This window comes from Columba livia, chromosome 9 (genome assembly GCF_036013475.1).
Source record: "Columba livia isolate bColLiv1 breed racing homer chromosome 9, bColLiv1.pat.W.v2, whole genome shotgun sequence".
Classification (NCBI taxonomy): Eukaryota; Metazoa; Chordata; class Aves; order Columbiformes; family Columbidae; genus Columba; species Columba livia.
Window position 1 is genome coordinate 18,755,186 of NC_088610.1, and position 25,548 is coordinate 18,780,733.

Below are 25,548 nucleotides of genomic sequence, written 5' to 3' on the forward strand. Positions count from 1 at the left end.
CTAGAGCTGCTGTAACCCTGCAGCAGGGCAGTGTGGGTACGTGCTGGTCCAGGCACCCCTGCTGTTGCAGGTTGCCCTTCAGATTTGTGGCAGGTGTAATTGCTATAAAAACAATATTATCTGATGTGCTTTGCAACTCTTATTATGTCTGTATTTGTGAAGTCTAGCCTCTTCCTTTATTGGAGGCAGTAAGAGCCATCCAAGACTTCAAAAACTTAAAACGTGAACTGAGAATGACAGGAAGGAATCGCTTGTTGGCAGAAAGTGGATTTATAGCTAAAATGTCCCACTAATCCAAACCCCATCTGTGTGGTACCCTGTTCTGGGAACAGATTTCAGAGTGGTTCTGAAATGCCAGTCTAGTATTGCAATTCTGATCTGCTGTTACTGTCTAGTTTATGAAGAAATCTTTTGTACATACATGATTATGCGAAAACTTGCTGGGAGGGATTTCTGGTTTTTGTACGTGGGACTTGCATTTTTCAAATTAAAATCTTAAGGTTCTGTTGATCATTAGGACAATATAGTATCACAATATGTGAGTATAAGCACGTTCCAACAGTACATTAATGATGCTGCTAATTTGTCAGCAAGATAAATATAAAGATAATCCAATCCAGACTAAACAGTTTCGGCTGGCACCGAGATCAAATGGAGGGATGTTTTCCCTTTCTCATTAAATCTGGCACAATAAGGATACTGATTGATAGCTATTAAAAGTACTAAAGCTTGAAAGCATTAGTCAGCTTGTTTCTCAGGAGAGGTTGTATTTGAGAGGAAACTGGGGTCTGGGATTCCCATGTCCTGTCCGTCAAACCATGGAAGTATGTGCCAAGGGCTCCTTTCTTGTCTGGGAGCTCTGAGCACAGTGCACATTTTCTGCATCTCTCTTTTCAGACACTGAATGCGTTTGAAATATGCCATGATTTCTGATGCACTCATATTAAATGTACAAAAATCAAATGTCCCTAATTAAAACATTTGTAGGTCTGGTTTAGTAACCGTCGAGCTAGATGGAGGAAACAGGCAGGAGCCAATCAACTGATGGCTTTCAACCATCTGATCCCAGGAGGATTTCCACCCAGCGCCATGCCGACTTTGCCGACCTACCAGCTCTCCGAGCCCTCCTATCAACCCACCTCCATACCACAAGGTACAGTAGCCAACAGGTACTGGGTTAAAGCAGTGTTATTGGAGAGTTTCTTGTGTTGATCCATTGTAGAAATATTTTCTTCTCTAATGTAGAAAAAGAGGCATTGGTTAATTTAGGGTCTGAGTCAGCAAGGACCTTGTAAATCTGCTTGTTTCCAGTGTGTAGGAACTGGGGTTTGTTTTGCTGCAAGAAAGGGCTGGTTCTGTGTGAAGGGTGCTAGCTGGAGAAATAATCGTCTCCTGCACAGTAGAGGTGCAGGTTGGGGAAGCGACGGACACTCTTCCCTGCCCTTCCACCGCACTGGTCTCCTTCGCTGAGAGTGCCCGGTGTGGTGGGGTAGGAGGTAGCAGCTGTGTTCTGTCTTTGCTTTCAATGCTGACGGACTGGAAACTTCTGTAAGTATGCTGAATATTTAGCTGATGGTGGAAAAAAATTGCTATTCAGACCATCTTGTTTCATATCTGATAGCAGCAAGTCTCAGTATGGCAAAAACTAATGTTATTAGAAAATCTGTGAACTTTGATAGATTTGGGGGAAGAGGAAACAGAACCTCAAATATAGGTAGTGCTAGATTTTACTGTTACAGAAAAACCTTACAGGTGAGATTCTATAAAACAAGTTACTGTACTCTTCTTGCTTTTTCCTTGAGATTTGGATCTTAACTGCTGGTGGATGTTCTGATCAAGGGAATTTTTCAGAGTCCAGGACTTCCCCCATCCACTGCTAGGTTCATTACAAATTGTGGCAGAATTACTGTACTGTGACCAGGACTGGAAAGCCTGTTAACGGTCTTTTAAGCAAAAGAAATTTCTCCTTTTTTTTATATATATAAAATTTTGCTATATCAATTCTGAACAATATGCGCTCACCAAGGATTGTCTGACAAGTGCCTGTGCCTGTTACGATTTTTACAGTCTAGTTAATAATGTTTATGTAATCTCACTGGCCAGTTAAATACCTAGCAATATTAAAAAATTTTCCTTTCTATATAACCAGTGCTTAAATGCAGGTCCTGATGCAATTCTGTCAAGTTGAGCTTCACATAATGAATTTATTATGCCAGAAAAAAGGAGGAAAACATATCAACGTGTTTATTTTGCTTCTAGCCGTGTCTGATCCGAGCAGCACCGTTCATAGACCTCAGCCTCTTCCTCCAAGCACCGTGCACCAAAGCAGTCTCCCTTCAAACCCAGAGAGCAGCTCTGCCTATTGCCTCCCCAGCACCAGGCACGGATTTTCCAGCTATACAGACAGCTTTGTGCCTCCGTCCGGGCCCTCCAATCCCATGAACCCTGCCATTGGCAATGGCCTTTCACCTCAGGTCAGTCCTGTGTTTTCAGACAGAGGATTTGCTGTATACCCGAACCAAAGAGTCTATTCCCTCAGGCCACAGTATAATGAATTACCAAATTTAAACCATAATGTATTCTTTATACAAGCCACATGATTTCAGTTTGCTAGTTTCCTTCTTTTTCTATTTTTTTTCCTCCTACTGGCTGAATCAAGAGTCATAGCTTATATTTAATTTCAAGTGATTTATAATGTAATCATGCAGGCTTCATGTTTACATTTAGTTGTCGAGCGTTTGTAACGTTCTGCTATTTTCCTGAAGATCCATGGCTAGGTACAGAAAGTAGGTGACGTAGTTTTTCTGTGGATAAAAAACATCACCAAGGTTTTACCAAATAGTTCAGGAAAATTATAGGCAAGTTGTATGAGGAGAATTCCAAGGGCTGAGCAGCACACATTGAGATGAGCTATAATCGAGTTATAAATACATAAATTAGGAGTATTACTGCTCTTTGGCAATATATAACTGCATGAATACCATAATAGTTTTTCTAATTTGCATGAGCTCTTTTTAGGAAATCATGTTAATAAATTGCCTTGATAATTGAGTGTCAAAAGGTTGGTTAAATTTTCCTAGACGCGGCATCTGTCTGAAGCTGACATTATTAGTTAAAGCTTGAATAGATGGTACTTTATTTCATTAGTGAGAGCTTTGCCCAGGTGCTTGGAAAGAGATGTCCACTAAATTCTGAGAAGTCACAAAGAGGATGCAATCTATAATTACAATCAGGAATCTCTTCAGGGCTGAAAGTGAGAGTTTTAACAGCTTTATCTTCTTTCTACCCTTTTTTCCTCTCAGTGGTTAGAAAAACAGAGGGAAGCTCAGAATGACACAAATGAAAAGTGAAAAGACAATTATACTCAATTACACACTAATCACTGACTATCACCACTGCCTAAGCAGGGAGAGGGCATTCTAATAGGCAGAAAATGAGATTTTAATGGCACAAAGGGTGGCCAAAATAACGACTCGTATATCTTTGCCTCCTTCGTTTTCTTCAACTTGTGGTTTGCATCTCGGGAGTGCAGTTCTTGGTTCCTGTGCAACGGTGATAACTCTGTGCAGCTGAAAAGTTCAAAGGCACTGGAGTTGAAAAGAATGAATAACAAAGGCAATGAAATAAACATTTTTGCCCAAAGGCAAAAGTTCATAAACCCTTTTTTGTAACAGTAAACGTAATTAAGTTTCACAGATTCCTATAGCTTAGAGTGGGGTACAAAACTTTATGGCTTGAAACCTCAGGAAGAAAATACCAACAGAAAACCAAACGGATGTACTTCCAACAAGACTTGAATGGTTTTTGTTCTAAAGAATTCTGATTTCTAAATGCAATCTCCAAAAAAAACCGTGACACTATATTAGCTGTTTTTTTTTTTTTTTTTAAAAGGCCAGTCTCATAGTGTGCAAGGCTTCCACATTTTTGACATAAATATCTTTCTGGGATTCAGCATTAATCCATGCAAAGTAGTTGTTAGTGTCAATTTAAATGTGTGTTGGTTCTGGCTATGGAAAATGTGATCTTTTTTCCTTTCACAGAGCTTTTGTTGTCTGTGACACAGAAGTGGAGCACAACAGTAAAAAAATCTTGTGATGTCTGGGCATAGTGGGACAATAAAGTGAGGCCAGGTTTCCTCCCCCCAAATTCTTGCTGATTTGAGGTTTGGTCTAATCTGCTCTGGGATTCCCTTTTGATTATGTCTTTAATCAGTTGCTGTGCTGCTTTACACCCAGTCCTGTCTTTACACTATGAAACTTCTGTTGTTTTGGCTTTTTTTTCTTTAGACTTTTGAAACCTTTTCCTGTTCCAGTGCTTAGAGCTCCTGGCCTTACCTTGCACCTCTGCCCACAGGTTTAGGAGGAGGCCAGTCCCTCAAAGACTGACGTCCTGCATTCATCACTGAATGTATACAGGAGATTACTTATAGCTGATCAAGTTTTAAACTGCTTTTTGGCCCCTGAATGATTGCCCTCACTGGCTGGTGCAGATCTTTCCATGGAACAAACAAACAAAAACCCGGCCCTAAATTTATGCGATGTTACCAACAGCTCCTCTAAAACGATTTTGGAGCCAAAACAATGCCTTAGAGACATGTATAAAAAGCATGTATGTATCAAATGACATACCTAGGTTTGCGTTTATATAAGGGAGTGATACAGCCACAAGTATGTAAATTACGTGCAACAAACTGTGGGAATGTAGCAAAACAGTGATTGTGCTTTATGACCGAAAGAAAAGCCTCATACGTTGGTGATGTACATTGTGATGTTACTGTGTGAAATGTCCCTTACTCGTGGGATGTGTCACAGGGCATCTTTATGTCATGTGTCCTCAGGGCTCTTCCTGCAGGTGCCCAGATGCCGGCTGAGTGGCTCAGGTAGCAGCGGCTGACAAGTCAAAATCTGGTTCTGTGCTGGGGATTTCATGAAGAGAGAGAAACTGGAGTTTTCATGCTGAGTGGGCATGTTGCAGTGCCCTGCTTGTGTGCATGGAATTTAGATGAGAAATTGAGAGGTTCTTTTTACTACCCAGTGGATTTTTGACCACAATAAATCTGAGTGGGAGAGCAATTAACATAAAGTTTCCACCCGTCACTGTCTCTCTGTCATGCAAGTGCTCTGGACAAACTGTGCGTAAAGCTGAATTTATGGCAACTTTAGCGGGAGGGGGGAAGGGAGGCTTTGTGTGAAGCCCAAATAATCTTCTGTGATTTAAAAAAAAAAACCCTCAGAACATGCAGAACAAAATCTAATTTTAAGATTCAAGGGATCATTTTCTTACCATACTTAAACCTCCTTTCCCACTTTGACTTCAGTTTATTTCAAATGAGGCAGATTCCTTAGGAAAACTTTATCTTCTATTCAGGGTGTTTCCTTTCTGACTTTGTTCTTGAGTATGATGGACAAATATGTTGTTTAAGGCAAGCACTGGGTGAAGGCAGAGGACAAGAGGAAGTGGCTAGGGTACTGTAACTACATTTTTATTGTGTTAGCAATGAAATCAAAAGTTAGAAAAGACTGTACTTTCAGTTTTTGAAAGCAGTGTGTTCCATAACTTACCTGTCTTTCAGGCTGGGAAATAAAATGTTGCTCTTATAAATAAGAGAATAGAAAGAGTCCTGCCTTGTCAATGTTATTTAGCACTTTTTAACATCAAGACAAGATTTGCAGATCTCCAGATGATTGATTATTCTTCTTGTTCATCTGGTTTACTCATTGCTAACTGGATGTGGTGAGAGAACCTCTGTGTTACAGACCTGTGAGGGGTTGACTTTGGAAGGGATAAGATGGGGATTAATGTCTTGGGGAACTGATAGCCAGGAGTGTCCTTGTTTGTATTTCATGAAAAAGCAACCAAACTGCAGGCACACCATCTCAGCCAGAGCTCTTTAAATATAATGTCAGAATGGAGATTAGTAGTGTGTAATATATGTAAATTGCATATTTTTATGTTTTCTATGCCTATTATGCAGCTTCTTGGCTTTCATGCATACATTTACAGGAATATTGTATTTCCTTTTCAAATTAGGTTTCAGTTGCTCAGTGCATCTTCTTTTAACAAACCTTTGTTAACTCAAAATTATTAGGGAGTAGCATATCTGTGTGTTAATATGTGCACGCGAGACTATAAGCGTGCCTCTGAATTGGCACGTCGCTTTCTGATCCCAGCATTAACAGTCACTGACAGACGGTTCTGCCATGGAAGCCAGAAGAGCGACTGCAAAAACACTTGTCTTGCACCTGCAGGTGTAGGGTCTTACTAGAGAGCAGATTGCTTCTAAGGCAGAATATCAGTATTTTGAACTGCTTTGTTTAAGATAAGGAAAAAGGCTTTTCTGGTGGACACGGGCATCTCTTGACCTTGCCATGTGCTTTTTATTAGAGCTGAAAGAGCAGAGTTTGCCCTGTGCCAGGCGGTTCAGGCAGTTTGCTGGGTTTGAATTGTGCCGTTCCAGCTGCTCATGGGTCTGGGTGGAGCGGCAGGGCTCTGCTTGCATCACTGCCTGTATCTAAGCCATGGGGTACCCAGGCTTAACTGGTACTGTAGTGGTAAGTTTTTCCTGGAAAAAGAATAAACATGAGTAACCTGTCTTCTGCGGCTTTTCCTCCTTGCCCTCTAGAAAACATCTGAGCTCTACCTTTTCCTCTTTCTTGTCATCCTCCTGTGTGTTTGTGTCAAACCTGCAGCTTTAAAGGCTGCAGTTTCAAAATGGGAAGTGGATTGAATGCTGAATGGTTGTGTAGAAGATCATAACAGTCTTTAATGAATTTTGCAGTCCTTATGCTATTATTACCTGGAGCTCAGGAATCATCTTGATAAGAAAATTCCAAACTTTTCTGTGAACAGTAGTAAAGATGCATGCTGTTTCAAGGTTTCTTTCTTTTTCTGTCAAAACATTTCACTGCTTGAGTTTAAGAAATACCCTCTAACTCTTTTTGGTGAGATAGATCTTAGTCAATTGGCTTCTTTTAAGTCTTTGAGAGCACTTGGTTTTCATTAACCTGAAGTATGGATCTGATGGCAGCTGTCGAATCAGTGGGATATGTCCATACTGTCTTAACTCTGTTTTTAAGGGAAACACAGGCATCAGTGGCTAAAATCTTGCAGGCCCTTATTAAGAGGGACAAGGTGGGGAGGGGGGGAACCCAAAAAACACACGACCAAACAGCTGTTAATTTACTATAGTTTTCCCTGTACTTTCCGTCAGATTACTGTCTGACTGGTCGCCCGCAGAAACATTTTTTTGGATCTAAGTCTCACACCAATGAGAAGCTCATGATCTCTGTCACAATGATCTTGGCTTTGAGAACTTCTTGCTTAATGACCCAAGAACATGAGACAGAGGTCAGGGTCAGGGATTTCTTTGTGAGGAGGAAAGTTAATTCACATGATATTATTTTAATGAGCACGAGTTTTTGGTTTGGTTTGTGTGTTGTTTTTTTTAATTTAAAAAAGAAGTTCAGCCAATGGGATTGATTATTTCTGTTTCTGGAGTGGGTAGAAATAAATGGGATCAATAGTTTTGTAATTGTTATTATGCAAGAATAAGAATATTATTTGTTTTGTAAATATTGTAATATTTTAAATAATAAATATTATAGCATAGATAATAAAATATATTAAAATAACAACAACAACGAACAGATGGCCTTAAATGTTGAGTGTCCACCTTAGCTTCTCACTCTCTGGGCCTATTTCCACCTCCACCCCCATCTTGCCTAAAAAGCTGGAGTGGTGGGTGGCTGGGGCTTCAGCCTTAGAAAAACAGGTCTTCTATTACAGCTGAGAAATCTTACATGGAGATATAAAAAGCCCTGGCATCTCTGGGAAATTAACCAATTGTACTGTAACTTGATGACAATAAATGTTTAGGAATACAATGGAAATATAAATATAAAAAAGCTAAATAAAATATATAAACAATGTAATAGTAAAATGATACAATATATAAAAAAGTATCAGTTTCTAGGTTTTCTTAACCCTTTTTAAATGGTATTGCTCACAAAAGTGACTTATCTTCCTCCATAATAACCTGTACTGTTTAGAACATATTCAATGTCATCACAACCTTTAAAATAATGTTTTGCTTTTGCTACACATAGAAGTTCAATTTAAACCAGTTAAGTGAAAATAAGAGTCAGCCCTTCATAGAGTATATGACTAGCATGCATTGGTAAACTTCTAATTCTTTAATGAATTTACAAAATAGAAATATCAACAGGAATCTGAATACTTGCATGTTTTTTCAGTTAAGCGCTGATATATGAATGCAGGCTTTGCCATGAGTAATCACAGATGGCTCACTTGAGTCCTTAATTACGCTCTGTATTTTAGATTTCCAAGGAGAGGTACTAAAAATACCACTGCATGATTCAGTGAAAAGCATATATTGCGGTGGGATCAGAAACAGCAGAATTTCACTCCTAGCAAAGTCACTCTAGAAAGCCCATGTATCCATCTTTAAATGCATTGGACTCTGTGTCCTTCAAATCTTCCTACCTCGCTAAAGACAACCATTTTATTTTTATCTTGATTTTTGCTGGGACGTCAGTAATAGTAATAATTTTCTTACAAAAGAAAGACTGAGCGCTGAGCCAGAATATAAAGAGGCTTCCCTTAGTCAAAATAGCAAAATACTTGTTTTTCCCTAGTGCTGGTTAGATTAGAGGCCCTGGAATATACGTTAATGGGAACCTCATGAGTGAACACTTCCTTACTAGTTGGATTCTTCCAGTTATGTTTGTCCATTATCTATTTTTTCCTTCCCATTTATGGATAACTATTTGCTTTTACCTAAGTGACTACTATTTTGTAACAGTTCCCTGTTGGTAAATGCAGCCATGTAGGTGTCGATCATACAACAGCTGTAGTAGGGACAAACATTGCGTTTGCTGAGAGTCCCCTGTGAAAGCTTTGCAGATCCTATCTCCTGGTCCTCTGCCAGGAAAAACAAAAAGCTTTTGAATTGAGGGGGAAAAAAGAGGTGTATTTTTCTGCTTGTTTTCCTGAGAGGGAACCAACCTGTGTATCCCAGTTCAGTTCTGGAGGGAAGGTGTGTGAGAGCCCAGCCAGAAACAGTGGGGCTGGTTTTCATGATGGTCAGAATCCCTCTTTTGTGTCTTGGATTGAGCAGAAGGTGGGAGAAGAGTTCACAGGAAGTGAGCAATATAATGTCAAATTTAGGCTTGTTATGAACAGTTGTGTGTAATATTGTCATATTTAAGTATTTAAACTCATGCGTCTACAGTCTCTGAGACTACCTGAAAAAGTTTTGAGATGTTTAACTATATATTCACTTATATTCATATATATACATATATAAAAATTGTGACTATATGTTCCTCTTTGAGCTTTGTTTTACGTTTTCAGTTGTCTTGACATTTTTGAAGCTTTTCCATACAAACAGTAGCTAGATAATTAGCTTTTCTTTGAATTATTTTGATAAAGTTGCCTAGTCCTGTGACTCCTGAAAAAAGATGCGAGTTCAGTGACAGACTCTGATAATGTTGTGAACATGAGTAATCTCCTGTAGATAAAAATATAATTCATGCGGGATCAAGTTATCGTCTTAATTACCCTAAATGTCCACCAGTGCACCTTCTCTAATTTCAGTGTCGCTGCCACTGATGTCTGGTGGTGTGAAATCAGTAGGAGGCCTCATTTGATATGAGTCTGCAGAAGGTCAGATCGTCAGATGTTCAAAGTCAGTGTGTTTGCTCCTATTTTCATTAACCAAGTATGTGGTTCCCAGTGCTTGCCATTTGTCACAAAAATGCTTTCTGTTGGGTCTCTTCACATATTCAGCACAAATATTCGTATATGTAAAATGAATCAGCAACATAGCTCTAGGATCCTATAGGTATAGTACCATGTAGCTAATTAATTGTAATTAATCTTTTAAAATCTCTCATTCTAATGCATTAGGACCATCCTTTTTGTGTTCTTTCTTGTGTAGTATTTTGTTTTTGAGAGATTTTTCTACGTTGAAGAGAGTTAACAGCAGGTAATGCCATTCATCTCGGAAGGAGTTTGAGATTTTCAGTGTTAGTGATGAATGGGGGTATCGGACCCACATCTGTTTTACGTTAGAATGGAACATTGCCCTGACATCGTTAGGAGCATTTGTCAAGATTCCCTGGACAGAGCTTCTGTAAATTACATGCTGCAAATGTGTCAGGGTCAGATAAGAGGATATCATTAACTCCACTAAAGTTTACTCATGATTCTGTCAGTTCAACTTAATACGTTAACTGCCAACGATTTTCCTTGAGCTGTTTCATTAAATCTTTCATTTGCAGGAGGAGAAAAAAATGTTTCACTGTACCCAAAAATATTGCACATGTTCTTTTCTCATAACTCATATTAATTGCAGACATGGTCACAAAGCATATTAAATGCAGGCATGCGTAAATGAATTAAAACATATGAGAATTTTATTGTGCCTATGGTAGGTCCTACATCCTAAAATACCAACCACATTAACAGGCATAATGTTTCATTTGAATGGAATAAGCTTTTTCTTAGTTTAGTGGCCTTTATTTTGTTGATAAGAGAAGTATTTTCTGATAGCTGATAGTGGCCCAGAGGTTGCATACGTGGTCTTGAAGTCTTTCATCATTGAATCCCCCTGCTGCTTTCTGAATCAGATCATCAGCTAGTGATGCTGTGCTGATCCCACCAGGGAGGAATTTGTCTTAATGCATATTTTGGATTTCTTGGGATGTGCTCTCTGAAAACTTTTCCATAGAATTTCACTGTTGCACTTCACAGTATTTTCTTGGCTTATTTCTGATTGCACCTTTGTTCTCTAATAGACTAGAACTACGTTATCTGTTATACATGCTGTCTCTTACTGTACAAACTCAGAGGCTATGTGTCAACGTTTGTGTGTGCTTTTTTAAAAACAGAACAAAATATATGTAGCCAAAAAGCTTGGAGCATGATTTTCTTGCATTTATAGGAGTTCTTTTCTAAAACAGAGTAGTTACAGCAGCATTTGGTTCTAGGTGTTAGATCAGCCCTTGACTTTTTTTCTTCCGGCTTCTTTGGGATCTGCCTCAGTGTGGCTGACAATTACTACTTGGGCTTTATTAAAGTAATTCAGAGGGAAGTATGTGTTTTCTAGTAATTTGGAAGGTATATGGATTGAATAAGTTTATTTTCTTCTTTATTATGGTAAAACAATCAGATCTCTTTACTTATTCATAACTATAGTGTTTTATACCAGCAGAAGACTGGAGTTGCAAAACCCAGATCTTCACATCTCTCTGGTACAGCACTAAGGTGAGGGTGCTGAGCGTCTTGCAGCTGTGGCCCGTTAATGATTTGCTAATTGATTAGGTGAAAGCCATGCCCTTCCTGTAACTCCTTGTGTGGGTGACAAGGTCATGGCTCAGACTGTATGAGAGACTTCCGCCCTCAGGCTACTTCCCTTATAGCTTTCAAAACAGACATGACCAAAAATCTAATTATTTAGACACTAATCAACTGCAGGATGATTTTGAAGGCCCCTGAAGAAGACATTTCTGAGAAGATGGTTACTGTTCAGTTTTCTCCATCTCAGAGACAGGAGGTTGTGTCAGTTCTGCTCCAAAGTGTCTACTAGGTGCATATACGCTTAATAAAAAGACAACTAAACTTATATTATCTGATTAATTAAAAATTTTTAAAGTAAATCTCATGAAATGCTAATTTTAGTTTGCCAGAGAAAATAAACGTCCGTCCAAATATAGATGCTAGCAGAATCCGAGTGGCTTTTGATATCACATTTGCATCCAGGTTTGCATTTCAAGGCTAATCTCAACTCTGAAATAACTTCCAGTCCCAAAGCTTTTGAGCTCACTGTTTTTGCTGGCAAAGTCCAAATAATGTTGTCTTGGGCTCTATTCTGTTGAAAATATTAAACAGAAGATGTTCAGTTAAAGCACGTAGTTGGTAAAACAGCTATTTGCCCAACTCAGCCGTTGCTCCTCAAAGTCCTGGTGGAGAGCAGGTGTGACGCAGGAGCTCTCGGGTGGAGGTTTCCACTGGGGCTGCCAGGGCAGCACGAGCTGGACTTTCTCCCTGCACTTGAACTTGGACCAGGACATGGGAAAGGCCTGTAAACACGGGTTTCGTGTGTGTGCTGTGTGGGAATGGAAATTGCTCTGCGCCCACTGCAGATTTCTGATAAACCATCTGTGTTTTAAACTGTAGTCAAACCCAGGATACCTGTGCCAACATAAATGTTTTCTGAAGTAGTAATTTTCAATGTAAATGTTTAAGTTGAGCTACCTTCTTTGTGGATCTTTCTCTTCTTTTAACTCTATTACTATTCAGTTTAAAGAACAAGGGTTAATTTAACCTGAACGAACATGGGTTTTAATATTGTATCCTGCTGATGCAATGTCAGGTCATTAAGCATGCCAAATTTTCAGGACCATATCATTTTCCAAGGGTACAAGAAAAATATTTGTAATTTCTGAACCAGAAAAAAACTTAATAAATAACCTTGAGAGATTTTAATATTTTTCAGGAATGAATTTTTAGAAGAACAAGTGGAGTGCCCAGTTATTTCAGCTTTTAGGGGCTTTGCAGACAAAATGCTGTACACGTTGCTGTGCATATAACGTGATTTTTCAACCTGTGGTGATTCCAGAGATTTTTTTTTTTTAATTAACCTAAAATGCTTTTAATAGGATTATTTATTAGGTTATTTGAATTAAATATAAAGTATCTTATAGCCTGAATCCAAATTCTTCTTTTGTGTTTTTAACTTAGAAGTAGTGAATTTCAGCATCTAAATGAAATCTTTGGATATATTTTGAAACTTCTTTTGCATGAATACTTCATCTTTTGAAACTCAGGTTTTCTGCTTGGTGAAACAAGTGAACATTCTAAAGCTGTGAGTAGTAATTGAACTTCCTTCTCAGCATTTTTTTTCTGGTGAGATGTCTTGGGTGCATCTGATGGAGAAACATTTAGTGTTCTTGGCGCAGGTGTCGGGGTGTCTCTTTTCAAAGTACTCCGCTTGTGCCTATTGTTCTTTTCCTTGTCAGACATGTGAGACCTGGAGAGGTCTTATTTCCTACTTAAATTGTGATTTCTGCGACTGTGTCATTTATTTATTAAAAATAAAACTCAGAGCTGGGACCACAAGCTCCCTACAATAATAATCCCTTTTCTTTTGTGATGGAAAATAAATACAATTAAAGAAGGACCATCTGAACTTTAGGAATCGGACATGTTCATATAAGCATAGATTTATTCCTTACAAAATAAACACCAATTTTCATAATTTCTTTTCAATTTATGGTAAGAAGTGCAGTAATGTAAAATGATTATCAAATAGCATATGTTAGATATTTGTAGCATCTTTTTGGAGGAAGAAGAACCTGTAAATGATCAGAATATGCTGTTTTGGCAGAAGCTCTGTGTCATCCCTCTGTTATAAGCTCCAGACTGTTTCTTAGGCTTTGAAGCAGAACTTATTCCAGCAGAAGCAAGACATTCTCTCAGTACTTATTTTCAAAATATGCTACAGAGATGTGCTGGCAAAAGAAACACACCAACCTGTAGTGTGAGTGACTTTTGTACCACCAGAACTTATCACTGTAGCTTCCTCCACTCCTGCTTGAAAGCACAGGTGCTTTTGAATCTCTTTTCTACCAGAAATTATGGCTTGGAGGGCTGGGCTGTTATAGGGACAAGTACATATTTTCCAGTAATCTCTTTTCAACTAATCTTGACTGCTGATTTCATAACCGTTCATGTACAAGGAGCTTACTAAGGGAGCCACAGTCAACTTGAAGCCAGTCTGGAACGCTGGACCATTTCTGCTGTGTCCCCTAACTCGGTGGATGAAGTTGAGAACTGGTGTGTGACCAGCACTTCACTCTTTTTCACATTCTTTTATTCCCAGGCCAGCTCCCAGGGCATGCAGCAGCAGGAGTTGCAGCTGCTCTGCCCCTTCCCGAATGTTAATGTTCTGGGTGCTGGGATTCTCTGTTACTTCCATTGGGGCAGTGTTGCCGCAATCTGCTTCAAATTAATTTTGTTGTAGTGACGGCTGATTTGGGGGGGGAAAAATTGTCTGAGCTTTTTTTATAGATTTTCTGTGTTTGTAGATATTAAAGGACAACATGGCTAAAGAGCTGCTGCTTGCTGCTGCTTCTCTTATAATTGAGTGCTCAAGGAGTAAACATCTGCACACATGCCAGCCAAGGCATGGGAGGATCAGGCACTCTAAAATAGCAGGTTTTAAAAATTATTTTTCCTTATTTGCCCTTGGTATCACTTTTTATTTGTTGTCAGTAATTAGTTTTTATTTTGGTGTATGATGCAACCAAATTCCACTTTCTATTTGGATTAGATACTCAAAGCATAGTTTGAATACCAAGCCTACCTATTTTAGGAAATGAAATGGTAGACTTGAGAACTCCTGTGGCTCTGTAAGCAATACAGTTCTTCACGTGGTTTAATTATTTCTATTATTTCACCTTTTATTTTAGGTAATGGGACTCCTGACTAACCATGGTGGTGTGCCTCACCAGCCCCAAACTGATTATGCCCTGTCCCCTCTAACGGGGGGCCTGGAGCCCACCAGCACGGGGTCAGCCAGCTGCAGCCAGCGGCTGGACCACATGAAGGGTCTGGACAGCCTGCCCACCTCCCAGTCCTACTGCCCACCCACCTACAGCACCACGGGCTACAGCATGGACCCCGTCACGGGCTACCAGTACGGACAGTATGGACAAAGTGAGTCATGGACATTTGCACTGGGAAGTGCAATATTGTACCTGTTTATCAATGGTCTGTATGTTCTGTCCATAACAAAGAAAATTATGAGCAGAGATCCTAATGGCCGACTACTGCTTCTCTCTAAAGCTGAGCGGAGTGCACTGGTGAGATAGCTGGTGGTTGGAGCAAGATTTCTGCTGCATAATTATTTTCTTAAGTGATGTCAACAACATCTTGATGTTATTAATTGTTGAGACATGAAACCTGATTGCCATTAGGTAAAACATAAGGGTTGTCCAAAATGAAATAACCACTGGCATTCCACTATTAGAAACACATGTTCTTAATGAGGTCAGCTCAAGAATCATTACAGTATATAATCCCAGATACACAGAGTTTTGTCAAACTTGTTCTAGGAATAAAAATATTAGTCCCTTTCCTTTGATATATCAGTATTAAATATGACAATGTCAACCTGTAGTTGGCATGGCCCCATGCTGTGAGGTTGTCACAGCATGACTTAAAAAGCTTCTTTTGCTTTTTTTTTGCAGGTGCCTTTCATTATCTGAAGCCAGATATCGCATAAATGAACTGTCCACTTCAAGTTAAAGCTGGTCTTGTTTTCCGATCTCACTCCAAACCTTGGATACGATGGATCTTCTCAACACACTGCAGTCTAAACTGGGGCAGTCCCACTGAGAGAAGCAGGCTTGTTATGTTCTCTCCAGTCATAGCTTTTAGTAGACTTTTGAAGGCTGGACAAAGCTATACAGAAGACAAAGGCCAAAAGCAATAATGAATAAATAAATGCAACATGATTCATTATGAGTGGGTATACAAAACGAAGCAGTATTTAATATCACTGCCTGGCAAAACATTCCATTTTTTGTTGTTGAAATTAATGTGCATTGATTGGGACAAATGGAACATTCTGAAACTTGGAGCAGTTGAGCTCTGCATACTCTGACTCATCTGACATACAGTCCTGACTCTAGTCTAACTTGAAAACCACTCAGTTTCTGAAGCAAGGGCAGGAGCACCTCTTTCATTTTACATGCTGGAGATTGTCATCAAGAGGAAATGTCACAGTCCATAGGTACTAGGATGAGTGTGAAAGACTTCCTGAGCAACTCATTGGTTATCTTTGTAATCATGTTGTCAATAAATGTCACTTAAAAGTTTTGGTTTACCAAGATACAAGATCTTGTGTAACATGAGAACCAGATTTTACCTTTTTGTATGTGGAGTTTTCTTGGTCCGTTGTTCTTTTCGAACAAATGTGGGAGAAAAAAAATCGCCACCACCACGACGGATTTTTCACAACTGCTTATCAATGTGCAATACTGTGTACCTCACACAAACTTTGGGATCATCCAAAGTCATATAGATAGAATCAGAACTATATTTTTGCAGGTACTTTTATTTTTGCAGTGCATAATTCCTGATTATAAAATACGGAAATGTTGCAGTGCGTTGGACAACTAAAATCCAACTTGCTTATCATGATTTAAAGGTGATTTTCAGGAAACCATACGAAGAAATGATTACGTTTACATTTTTTTTTTTTAAGTGATGTACAGGACATGGACTGAGATGGACCTGTATTTGACACATTTGTTTAAATTATACAGTGATATCCAATATAGAAATTATAATTATAGGAACCAAGGTTTACAAGAAGTTTGCATTGTGACATTTTAGAATGTCAATAAATTTGTGTTTTGTGATGTTGAGAGGAAGAGGAAGATGAAAGGTGGTGTTATTTATTTCTCTCTATTCTTGGAACAAAGAGGGATGCAGAACACAAATACATTCCTTTTAGCGTTAAGGACTATGAAGTAGTGAGTTAGACTAGGTTCAGTACAGAGGTTAGTTCACACATTGGTCTTAAGGGTGATGGAAAAATATCTTTGTGTTGCAGCCTCTACAACAACACAGGTGTTGTAAAAACAAACAAAAAACCAAACAAAAATAATAACAACAAAAAAAAAAAAAGAAAAAAAAGTCATTCATGTAAAAAGTTCAGTAAATATTTACTATTTATAATGAATAAACATTATGAAGACTTGCAAAGCACTGATGATTTTTGTCCTAAAATGTAGTATTGTGCTAAATACATTGATACATTTTAATCTGAATATCATGAAGAAATAAACCATGTTATCTTCAAAGCAGACTGTATTTGTTGTGTGAGTGCACCCTGCACACAGCCCGGGGGCGGTGGGAGCCTCGGGCAGCCTCTGTGCCCAGGTATGTGGTACTGCGGTACTGCGGTACTGCCATTATGCTGCTCTCTGTTAATGAACTTTGCATTTTTCAAGTGCTATTGGTACCAGTAGTACACGTTCCCAAGAAGAGAAAAACGTTGTGCATATACTGTGCAGTTAAAGGAAAATAAACAGGTTTAAACTCAGCACGAGTAGGGCAACTGAGATGGCTTCATACAATTCACAAACTTTGTAATCAGTTATGGGTGGTATGTGTCCTGAAATATATATATTTTTTTTCCTTTAGAAGCCTCAAGAGTTTTTAGTTGGCTACACCCAAGCTGATGAAAACATGGGGAAGTCCCTTCAAAACAAATGGAGCAAGTTTTAGTGGCACAGCAGTGCCTGAGGAGATTTTACTTCACACTAGGTTTGGTGGACATTTAATTTCCTCATGATTTTGTGGGGGATGTAACCACCTTGAATTTATTTCTGTATGCATTTTATTTTTATTTTGTTCTTTTAACTCTATCTCTTTTCTGTTGGAGAAAGGAAGGAATATACTTTTTGAGACAGGGATGTTACAAAAGTGCTCCAAAAAAGCGAATGCGGATTTCTTTTTTTTTTTTTTTGTTCCAGTTTATGTTTCTCTGATATGCTTTTAATTTTGGCGACAATCAAAATTTAGAAGTCTCTTACTAATACCTATTCCCTGCTCTAAACTACTAATTATTTTGTTTTTTTTTTTTTCATTGTTGTTTCCTCTCCCCAAGGACTTGGAGCTTGGTATTTGTCTTATGCCCTGGTTTTGCTGCAAAGGCCGAATAAGCCTCATTTTTCCCACTTGCAATCCCTTTGCTGTCAAGTGCAGGATCAAAGCCTATTTGCTTATGTTGGTTGGAAGTGGATGATATCTGTAAGTTTGCTCCTTCCCAGCAGGGTGTATCTTTGTCACAAGATGACTGCAAATTGCCACCTTCCCTCTCTGTCCTTTCCCATCACAGCAGCTGTGGGGTGGGACAGAGCTGTGACCCCCACAGCGCTGCTGAGGTGCGTTCCCCACCTGAAGTTAAAGAGCAGGATTTTTGCCTGCTCCAGCCTCTTTTTTAAGTGTCTCCCAAGAACTTGTGTGAGAGGCTAATGCAGAGCAGGAGAGCCTGTGAACAGGATGGATCAGGAGAAAATCCCCCAGTCCTCCTGCAGCAGAGCCGTGTGAGCGGGACCGCGGGATGAGCTCCTGCCAGGGGACGTGAGGAGCCCGGGCTGAGGGACTAAACAGTTCCCTGATTTATGGTGTGCCATAGGAATCTGTGACAGAGCCACAAGGATTACTTGGGGTACTGTTGATCTCTTCTTGTTAGCACTGTCAAGCCTGAAGAGGTTCTTGGGAACCACACATGTTTCTGGAACACAAATCCTGGGTGCTCAGGAAGTCCAAGGGGCACGAGCCTGCCATGGATATTGTGTTTGACAGAAATGCTGTGGAACAGCTCAGGGGAACGTGGTCCTGGCAATGGAGTCCAAAACCGCCCTGCTGATGAGCGCAGAAAGAAGGGATTTCAAGGTCCTTCCATTTTTTTCTTTTTTTTTTTTTTTTCCAGGGGTAGGTTTGCATATTTTACAAGATGGAAAAAAATAACAACAGCTGTTTAACCATCATCTCATATGTATAAGAATTGGAAATTCTTAAGATACAGGCTTTAATTAAAAAAAAAAATGTAGTCCTTGTGGAACAACTGTGATTTTTAATTTATTCTTTGCTTTTAAATCATCCTTTATCAATAGATAATCTCTACTCCCATCCAAAATACCCAGTATATGCATTTCGGCATTTCTTTACATTGGTATAAGTTACTATTCCTTTGAGCATGTATAATATTTAATGAATGAGCCAGGAAAATAAATATTTTTAATGGCACCTATTTTCCTTCCATTTTCCCTGGATAATTCAGTATATCAAATTTAAACAACACCTATAAATAAACATTTTTCTCCAATAATCACACAGGGTTTTCTACTCAATATTGCTGACGCGTTTCTCTCAGTCGGTATGATAAATGCTGTTGAACGATATCTTTCTAAAGCTATTTTGAAAGGCACAAAATGCCTATCTGAACCTACAAATATTCACTGAAAATAGCTGATTGTTAAACAGGATCTGTGTCCTCAGAAGTCTGTTTCTGCATAGATGCGATATTAGAGCTAGATTTTTAATCCATATGTTAAGATCTGTGCAAATTCAATTTCAAAAACTCTGGTTACAGGCCTGTAACCTTGATCATCCAACTTAATGAAAAAATACAAAGTTACTTAATTTTGCAAACCTGAACCCCACCACAAATTATCATATGCTACTAATAATTTATGTAGCAAGGATATGTTTGAATTTTCTTGGAAGTATGACAGGCTATAGCACGCAAGTCTGAATTCTGTGATATATTCTCAAATATGTAAGAAATGTCTCTTGTCAGAGTGCTGTTGGTTACTGCTGATGTGGAATGCATATGTTTTTGCTGTGTTAGTAAGCCTGAAACTTCTTAATGATTCCTATCCACAAATTCCTCTGGACTTTAAGCCTATAAAGTGGATTGCTAAAAAGTATCCCTGTATAAAATAACAAGAAATTAATTTAATGCAATATCAATGAGTCCATCAGAAACCTGGAACAGCTTGAATTCATAAACTACTTCATGTTGTTCACTTCAATGTTCTCTTGCTCGCTTAGTAATTGCAAGAAAACCCGCATCCTGATTAGACAGTCCCATTTTTAATTTCTTTTGGCTTTTCCAATGACATCTACATATTGCCTAGAGCCAGACAAAAGTAATCTGGAACAATATACACAAAAGTGCTAAATTTTTGTTCAATTAATATTAGAAAGGTGTTTTGTTTAGATTATATATATGACATTGAAATGCTCATTTATCACTGTCTGAAAAAGTCTTGTGTCTTTCAGTTTATTCTGTAGCTACTGTCATCATAAATCAGCGCATATATTTATACAGAGTCATAGGGTTATTTTAAAGAATCACATGAGTTGATCTGAATCTGTTCAAGATATTTGTCTGTTGTAAAACAACTAAAATTGCAGTTTGCATCTGTGGTCATGGTAGGTGATAGGCCCTTTGGTCTGTCAGACTTTGACTATCTGTCCTTCCCCAGCACTTCTGGGCAGCTCGGCACAGGCTGGAACGTTCTCATCAGTCACAGGGAGCAAAGTGCTTTAACTAGATGGTTAGTCAGGTTTGAAAACTTACAAAGTATTTATCGTACAAGCAGGCTTCAAAATCGGTACATATACACAGTACTGGTGCTTGGTTCTGTTTTGCCATCGTGGTTCCACAAGCAACACTTTGAAGCGCTTATACACAGTTTAAATCTTCGCTTATGCATTTATATTGCCTCAGAACCAATGACTGAGGAGGCTCATAATCCAAAGTGCCCGCGGACAGCTCGAGCACTGCAGCGTTTTGACATGCACTGTTTATTATTCAGCTACTCAGGCAATGTCACAAAAAATCATAATAAAACTAGGAAGACATATCACATTTGACCTTTGCTGAATAATTTAATAAAGCTAGCTTGATACACAAATATGAAAGAGCAGTTGCTGATAAGAGCAGAACTATTGCTTCCTTGTCTGAGAATTGGAAACAGTTCAGACGCTTTATTAACTATTTGGTGTCTTCATCTTCAGCAAAGCTTGTCCCTTAGGCCATAAGCAAATGTTAAGCTACTTGTTTCTTCCTGCACTCTTCTCCTTCCAGCGCTCACACGGGTATCTTTGCTTGAGCTGTACACAATTATGTTCTCAGTTTTTCTTATGCCTCTATTCAATTATCCTTGGGGTTTTTTTGCACAGACTCCGTTTTATTTACACAAACATTTTTCTCCTCATATATATGCATTATGACTCTCTACAACTACCTGAAAGGAGGTTGTAACATGGAGGATATCAGTCTCTTTTCCCAAGTAACAAGTGATAGGATGAGAGGAAATAGCCTCAAGTTGTGCCAGGAGAGGTTTAGATTGGATGTTCAGAAAAATTTCTTCATGGAAAGGGTTGTCAGGCATTGGAACAGGCTGCCCAAGGAAGTGGTGGAGTTACCATCCCTGGAGGTGTTTAAAAGATGTGTAGATGAGGTTCTTGGGGACATGGTTTAGAAGTGGACTTGGCAATGTTAGGTTAACAGCTGGACTTGATGATCACAAAGGCCTTTTCCAACCAAAATGATTCTATAATGATCTCAAGTGCTTTAGCTTTTTAAGGGTGATTGTTACAAGTACTCTGCACACTTAACCCATAGTACTTTATAATTCAGCAATTCAGAGATGAATAAAATTTCTTTGGAGCCTACCCTTGTGTGAGCATTTCCATGGTCAGTACTAGAACAATTTACAAAACATACAAATCTCCAGAAGTTTTTGAAAAGCTCTCTTAGACTTGCTGCTTCTATCCTGGGGGAGCATCCATCAACACTGAGGGTGGTGGGGCTGGCAGGGATCACCCAGTTCCTGCACGATGCCAGGGGAAAAGCCTCCTTGGGGTCTTGTCCCTCTGTTGAGCTCATTACCCAGCATTTGACCAAACCTTTTGTCCATTGTCTCCATCAGAGACCTCCACGTCGTGGAGGACACTCCCTTTACCTCAGTGTCATGGCTGTTCCCCTTAGCATCCCTTTCCCATGTGGCTCTCTAGTGACCTTGACCCCGAGCTCTAGCACTCCACAGGTGCCTGCCAGTGAGACCATTTTTCCCAGTGCCCACATCAGCTTAGAGAGTTTCTCCCTTGCCTGCTCTTTGCAAATTCCAGAGCCACATGCTATGGGCCTGGGGCAAGGAAAGCAGGGGCTACCATGGCGTCGGGGCAGAACAAGTCAGTGGGCACCCGCACCAATTGCAGCCCTTCCAAAATGGCTCCTCACAGTTCCACCTGGCAGTGAAACCTGAGGGAAATTTTTAAGCAGTCAGGGTTGCCTCATATGAAAAGGGAACAATGGATATGTGCTAAAAAGTAAGATGGAGCTCAGCTTCTGTTTTAGAGCTTAGGGGGGTTTCTAAGTGTGGTGCAGTGTAGCTGTGGAGAGATGCGGCAGGGGTGGTGGGGGGCATCGGGGGCCACTGTGAAGCACCCATCTTGTGGGGAGCAGCCATGACGTGGCCTCCACTGGCTGTGGCAGCAGGCAGCCCTGAGCAGAGCAAACAGGCACTGCTGGGGAGGGAGTTTCTGACTTGCTGGGCCTGGGAAAGATTGGGGAAAGCAACAGCGCTTGGCTGCAAGAGGCAGTGGGACTGGGTTCTGTGGGGTGTGAGGGCTGTGGGGTCAGCTATTCTGTCACTTCGGTGCCAGGGTGTCTGGCTGCCATGCCCCATAAAAACACAATAGCTTTCCCTGCAGTAAGGGAGGCAGCAGGAACCATGGTGGAAATCCTCTGAGAAACCCAAGGAGTAGTTTCTCCTGAAGGTGAAGCCAAACAGAGTTTTTCACAGGGGTGCTGCTGTCCCAGGGAAGGCCCATGGTGGGTGGGGAGGGGAGAAGGTGCTGTGGCCTCTTGGTACTGCTAAAAGCACATTTTCCTGGAGCGTGTGGGGGCAGCAGTGGGTGGCTGAGGGGAGCAGCCATGGCAGAGGTGGGTGCCTTTGGGCAGAGTTCTGTCTGTCCTTTGGGAATGGCTTGGAACAGTGTGTGCCATTTCTGAAGTCAGCTCCTGGTGCATGGAGCACTGGGTGAAGTTAAATCCCTCACCCTTTGCAGATGTGGAATGTGGCGGAGCTACGTTAGTGCTGTGGCAGTCCCAGGTGACCTACGCGTGAGCAGCAACATGGTGTGGTCAGAAGCAGGGTCGCTGGTGAGTGGCTTCTGGGGATTTGCTTGGTAATTGCACTTGGGATCCAAACCCAGACAGCTCCTGTGAGCCTTCACTTTAGGCTGGTTTTGGTTTGAGAGCATTTTGGTGGATCCAGTCTGGATTCAGACCATGCATGCCAGTACCGACACTGAGATGGAGGCTTAGGTGTGAAGTCCCTCAGTCTCACAGCTGGCCTGGCCCTCCAGGTGTCCTGGGGGAAGCTGTTTCTTCACCCCCAAAAAAGTAATTCTGCTATGGTGTCCTAAAGATTTAACAGAAAACAAAAGCTGTGCTAGTGCAGATAGTATCACAATCTCTCGTGCCAAAAAGAGACTCAGACTAGTTAGTTTTTTAATCCCTAAAGCTTTAAAAATCCTCCTAAAATGAATACACACAGTGGATAAAGAGCTTGATCTTATGACCATGTGCACCCAGGCACTTTCCTTCCATTTTAATGGAAATTTTAGGTGTGTGAGGATCCAGAGATAGCAAAGATGAGTGAACAAGGCAATTTCAATCTGTGCAACTACAGTTCTGGTGCTTCTATCCTGATTCTGCTCAAGTTCATCAGGAAAGATTAACTTTGGCAGCTTATTCAGTGACTAAATCTTGATATTTTTGTGGCTTAATTCATAACATAACTGTAAGCTATTGCCCTGTGTTTATATTTCCCATCCATTTCTCACATTTCCAAAGCATACTGATATGTGATCCTGGCAATTTAGCTACCATAATTGGCATTTTTCTAGGGCCGAAAGGAAACAAATTCCTTATCCTCCATACTTCTTTAATTTCTGAAAAACAACAAGTAACATGGTTAATCCTCTTTTTGATCTTTCCCCCCTCCCTTTGAGTTTTTCTTATGGTCTTTTCCTTTTAATCTTTTACTTTCTTTTTAATCTTCACTCATTGTCCCCCCACAGTTGAAGAATTTCATGTACTTACATCTCTAAAAAGAATTGGACCACTTTATAGAAATAGCTCTTTAGGATCTTGTTCAAAGCACCATTATGTACTGCTAGCTGTCTGGGGGAGGATGAAAAAAAAAGAGGAGAGAAAAAGCAACTTTAAAGCAGTGTTTGTTTGTGTAGCTTAACAGAACATTGGTCTGCCCAACTAGATGCTGAAACAGTGCACAGAAACACCCCCAGTCACAATAAAACTAGGTTACACTAGGGGAGCAGATGGGTTTAACTGGGGTTGGGTTGTATCATCCAGCTCCTGATGCAGGTGTGTTTGGGCAAGAGCATTTCAGGAAAGGCAAGGCCAGTCAACACAGGTGAATTCCATAGACCATCAGGGAACAGCTCCCCCAAAGCTGGAGGGAACAAGCTGTGCTGTGGCTGGAAGGCACAAAGCTCCCTGAGGCTGATCAGAATGTGGCTGAGGACCCACCACTTACACAGAAGTATCCCTGGAGACCCAGTCTAACCATTTGAGTTTGGAGGCAGAAGAGTTTATCTGCTATGGTACGTGTGCTTCTTTGTTTGTGGTTTTCTTGTACACGTGTATGCAAAACCTTTAAATCTCCCTACAGTAGGCAGCATTAAGGCTACAAGTCTTCATTTGAGCATCATCCTTTTTCAGGTGGTGTGAAGATTACTTCATGAGTAGTCATGTGGCAATTGGTGAAATGTCATATCAGTTATGTTAAAGGTGGCTTATTCTGCCTAGAGTAGCTCCTGCTGCTGGGAGACCTGGATGTCTCAGGGCATATCCAGAAAGGAAGGGGTAGAGCTGAGTTTGTTGTGCCTGGATTCTGAGTTTGTAAGGTAACTGTATGATGAAACCCATGTGTTGACAAGTGTGGCCCACTGCTAACTCAGTCAATTCAGCTTCCAGGCTTAGACTGATGTGGATCTGACTGTCTGAAAGGTGAAGAAAGAAAGTACAAATCTTCGTGTGCCTTTCGTTAAGAAGCATTTAAAAACCGCTTAGAAATGTGAGGCTATCAGTTCACTTTAAGAAATAACGACTGTTCATCTCAAGAAGCAGGGTGTTGTAGCTCTATGCTCAGAGGCATGGTGAAATAAGCACAGCACTGTTTGTTCATGGCATACCCAAAGCTGTCACCGACTTCACTGGTGTAATTTTTGTCACTTGTTTCTCTGCTCATTTGTGGTGTCCTATCCCACCTCCCCTTTTTTTATTTATTTTGCCCATACCAAAATGCTTGATAAACTTTGTCAACAGAGGTCATGTGTATCTCAAGCTGGCAAGAAATTTAGAGGTATTAGCACACGTCCAATTTAATTTACATAGAATCACATGCTCTTTTTACTGAAGCAACTTCTTTAAAAAACAAACAGTAAGGGTTTACAGAGTTCTGGAAAAGTTGCAAAACCTAAATGAAAATCCTTTTCCAGTTACATGAATATAAATTGGGCATAGTTCCTCTGAAGATTTTATACTAGTTCAAGGAATGGATTTTATTTGTATTTAAACTGATGATCAAGCCTTTTTCCTCTCTCCTCAAAACAATATTAGGTCCCCAGAATCTGTTCTTCTTTACCCACAAGAATAGGTGAATAAGATCTCTTCCATAACTTGACCTTAACCAAGAACAGGGTTTGGCATTGCTTTTTATGGGATTTTTTCTTTTCTTTTAAAGGCTGATTTTAAAACAAATAGTTAAAATGCAGAGCTGAACATTTCTTCTAGAAGTTACATATTCTAAATGTACTTATACCATAGTCTGCTGCTCATATAAAATTACAGACTTCACTTTCATCTTTCTTTTTACAAGAAACCCTTAATGACAAATGCAGGCT

At 40.0% G+C, this 25,548-nt stretch overlaps 1 protein-coding gene and 1 long non-coding RNA gene across 13 annotated transcripts in view; both read left to right on the top strand.

Moving 5' to 3' along the window:
- The window catches only part of PAX3 (paired box 3), an 80,725-nt gene extending 63,830 nt beyond the window's left edge, over positions 1-16,895 (top strand). For all 12 annotated transcript variants that reach the window (XM_065074108.1, XM_065074112.1, XM_065074110.1 and 9 more), the window contains 4 exons: positions 988-1,153; positions 2,260-2,474; positions 14,493-14,739; positions 15,273-16,895. In XM_065074108.1, the coding sequence (XP_064930180.1) occupies positions 988-1,153; positions 2,260-2,474; positions 14,493-14,739; positions 15,273-15,307 (663 nt within the window). In that variant the 3' untranslated portion in view covers positions 15,308-16,895. The remainder of the gene's footprint in view (positions 1-987; positions 1,154-2,259; positions 2,475-14,492; positions 14,740-15,272) is intronic.
- A 6,344-nt stretch (positions 16,896-23,239) lies between these two features.
- LOC135580196 (uncharacterized) overlaps positions 23,240-25,548 on the top strand; it is a 92,600-nt gene continuing 90,291 nt past the window's right edge. The window contains exon 1 of the long non-coding RNA XR_010474508.1: positions 23,240-24,246. This is a non-coding gene — a long non-coding RNA (uncharacterized LOC135580196). The remainder of the gene's footprint in view (positions 24,247-25,548) is intronic.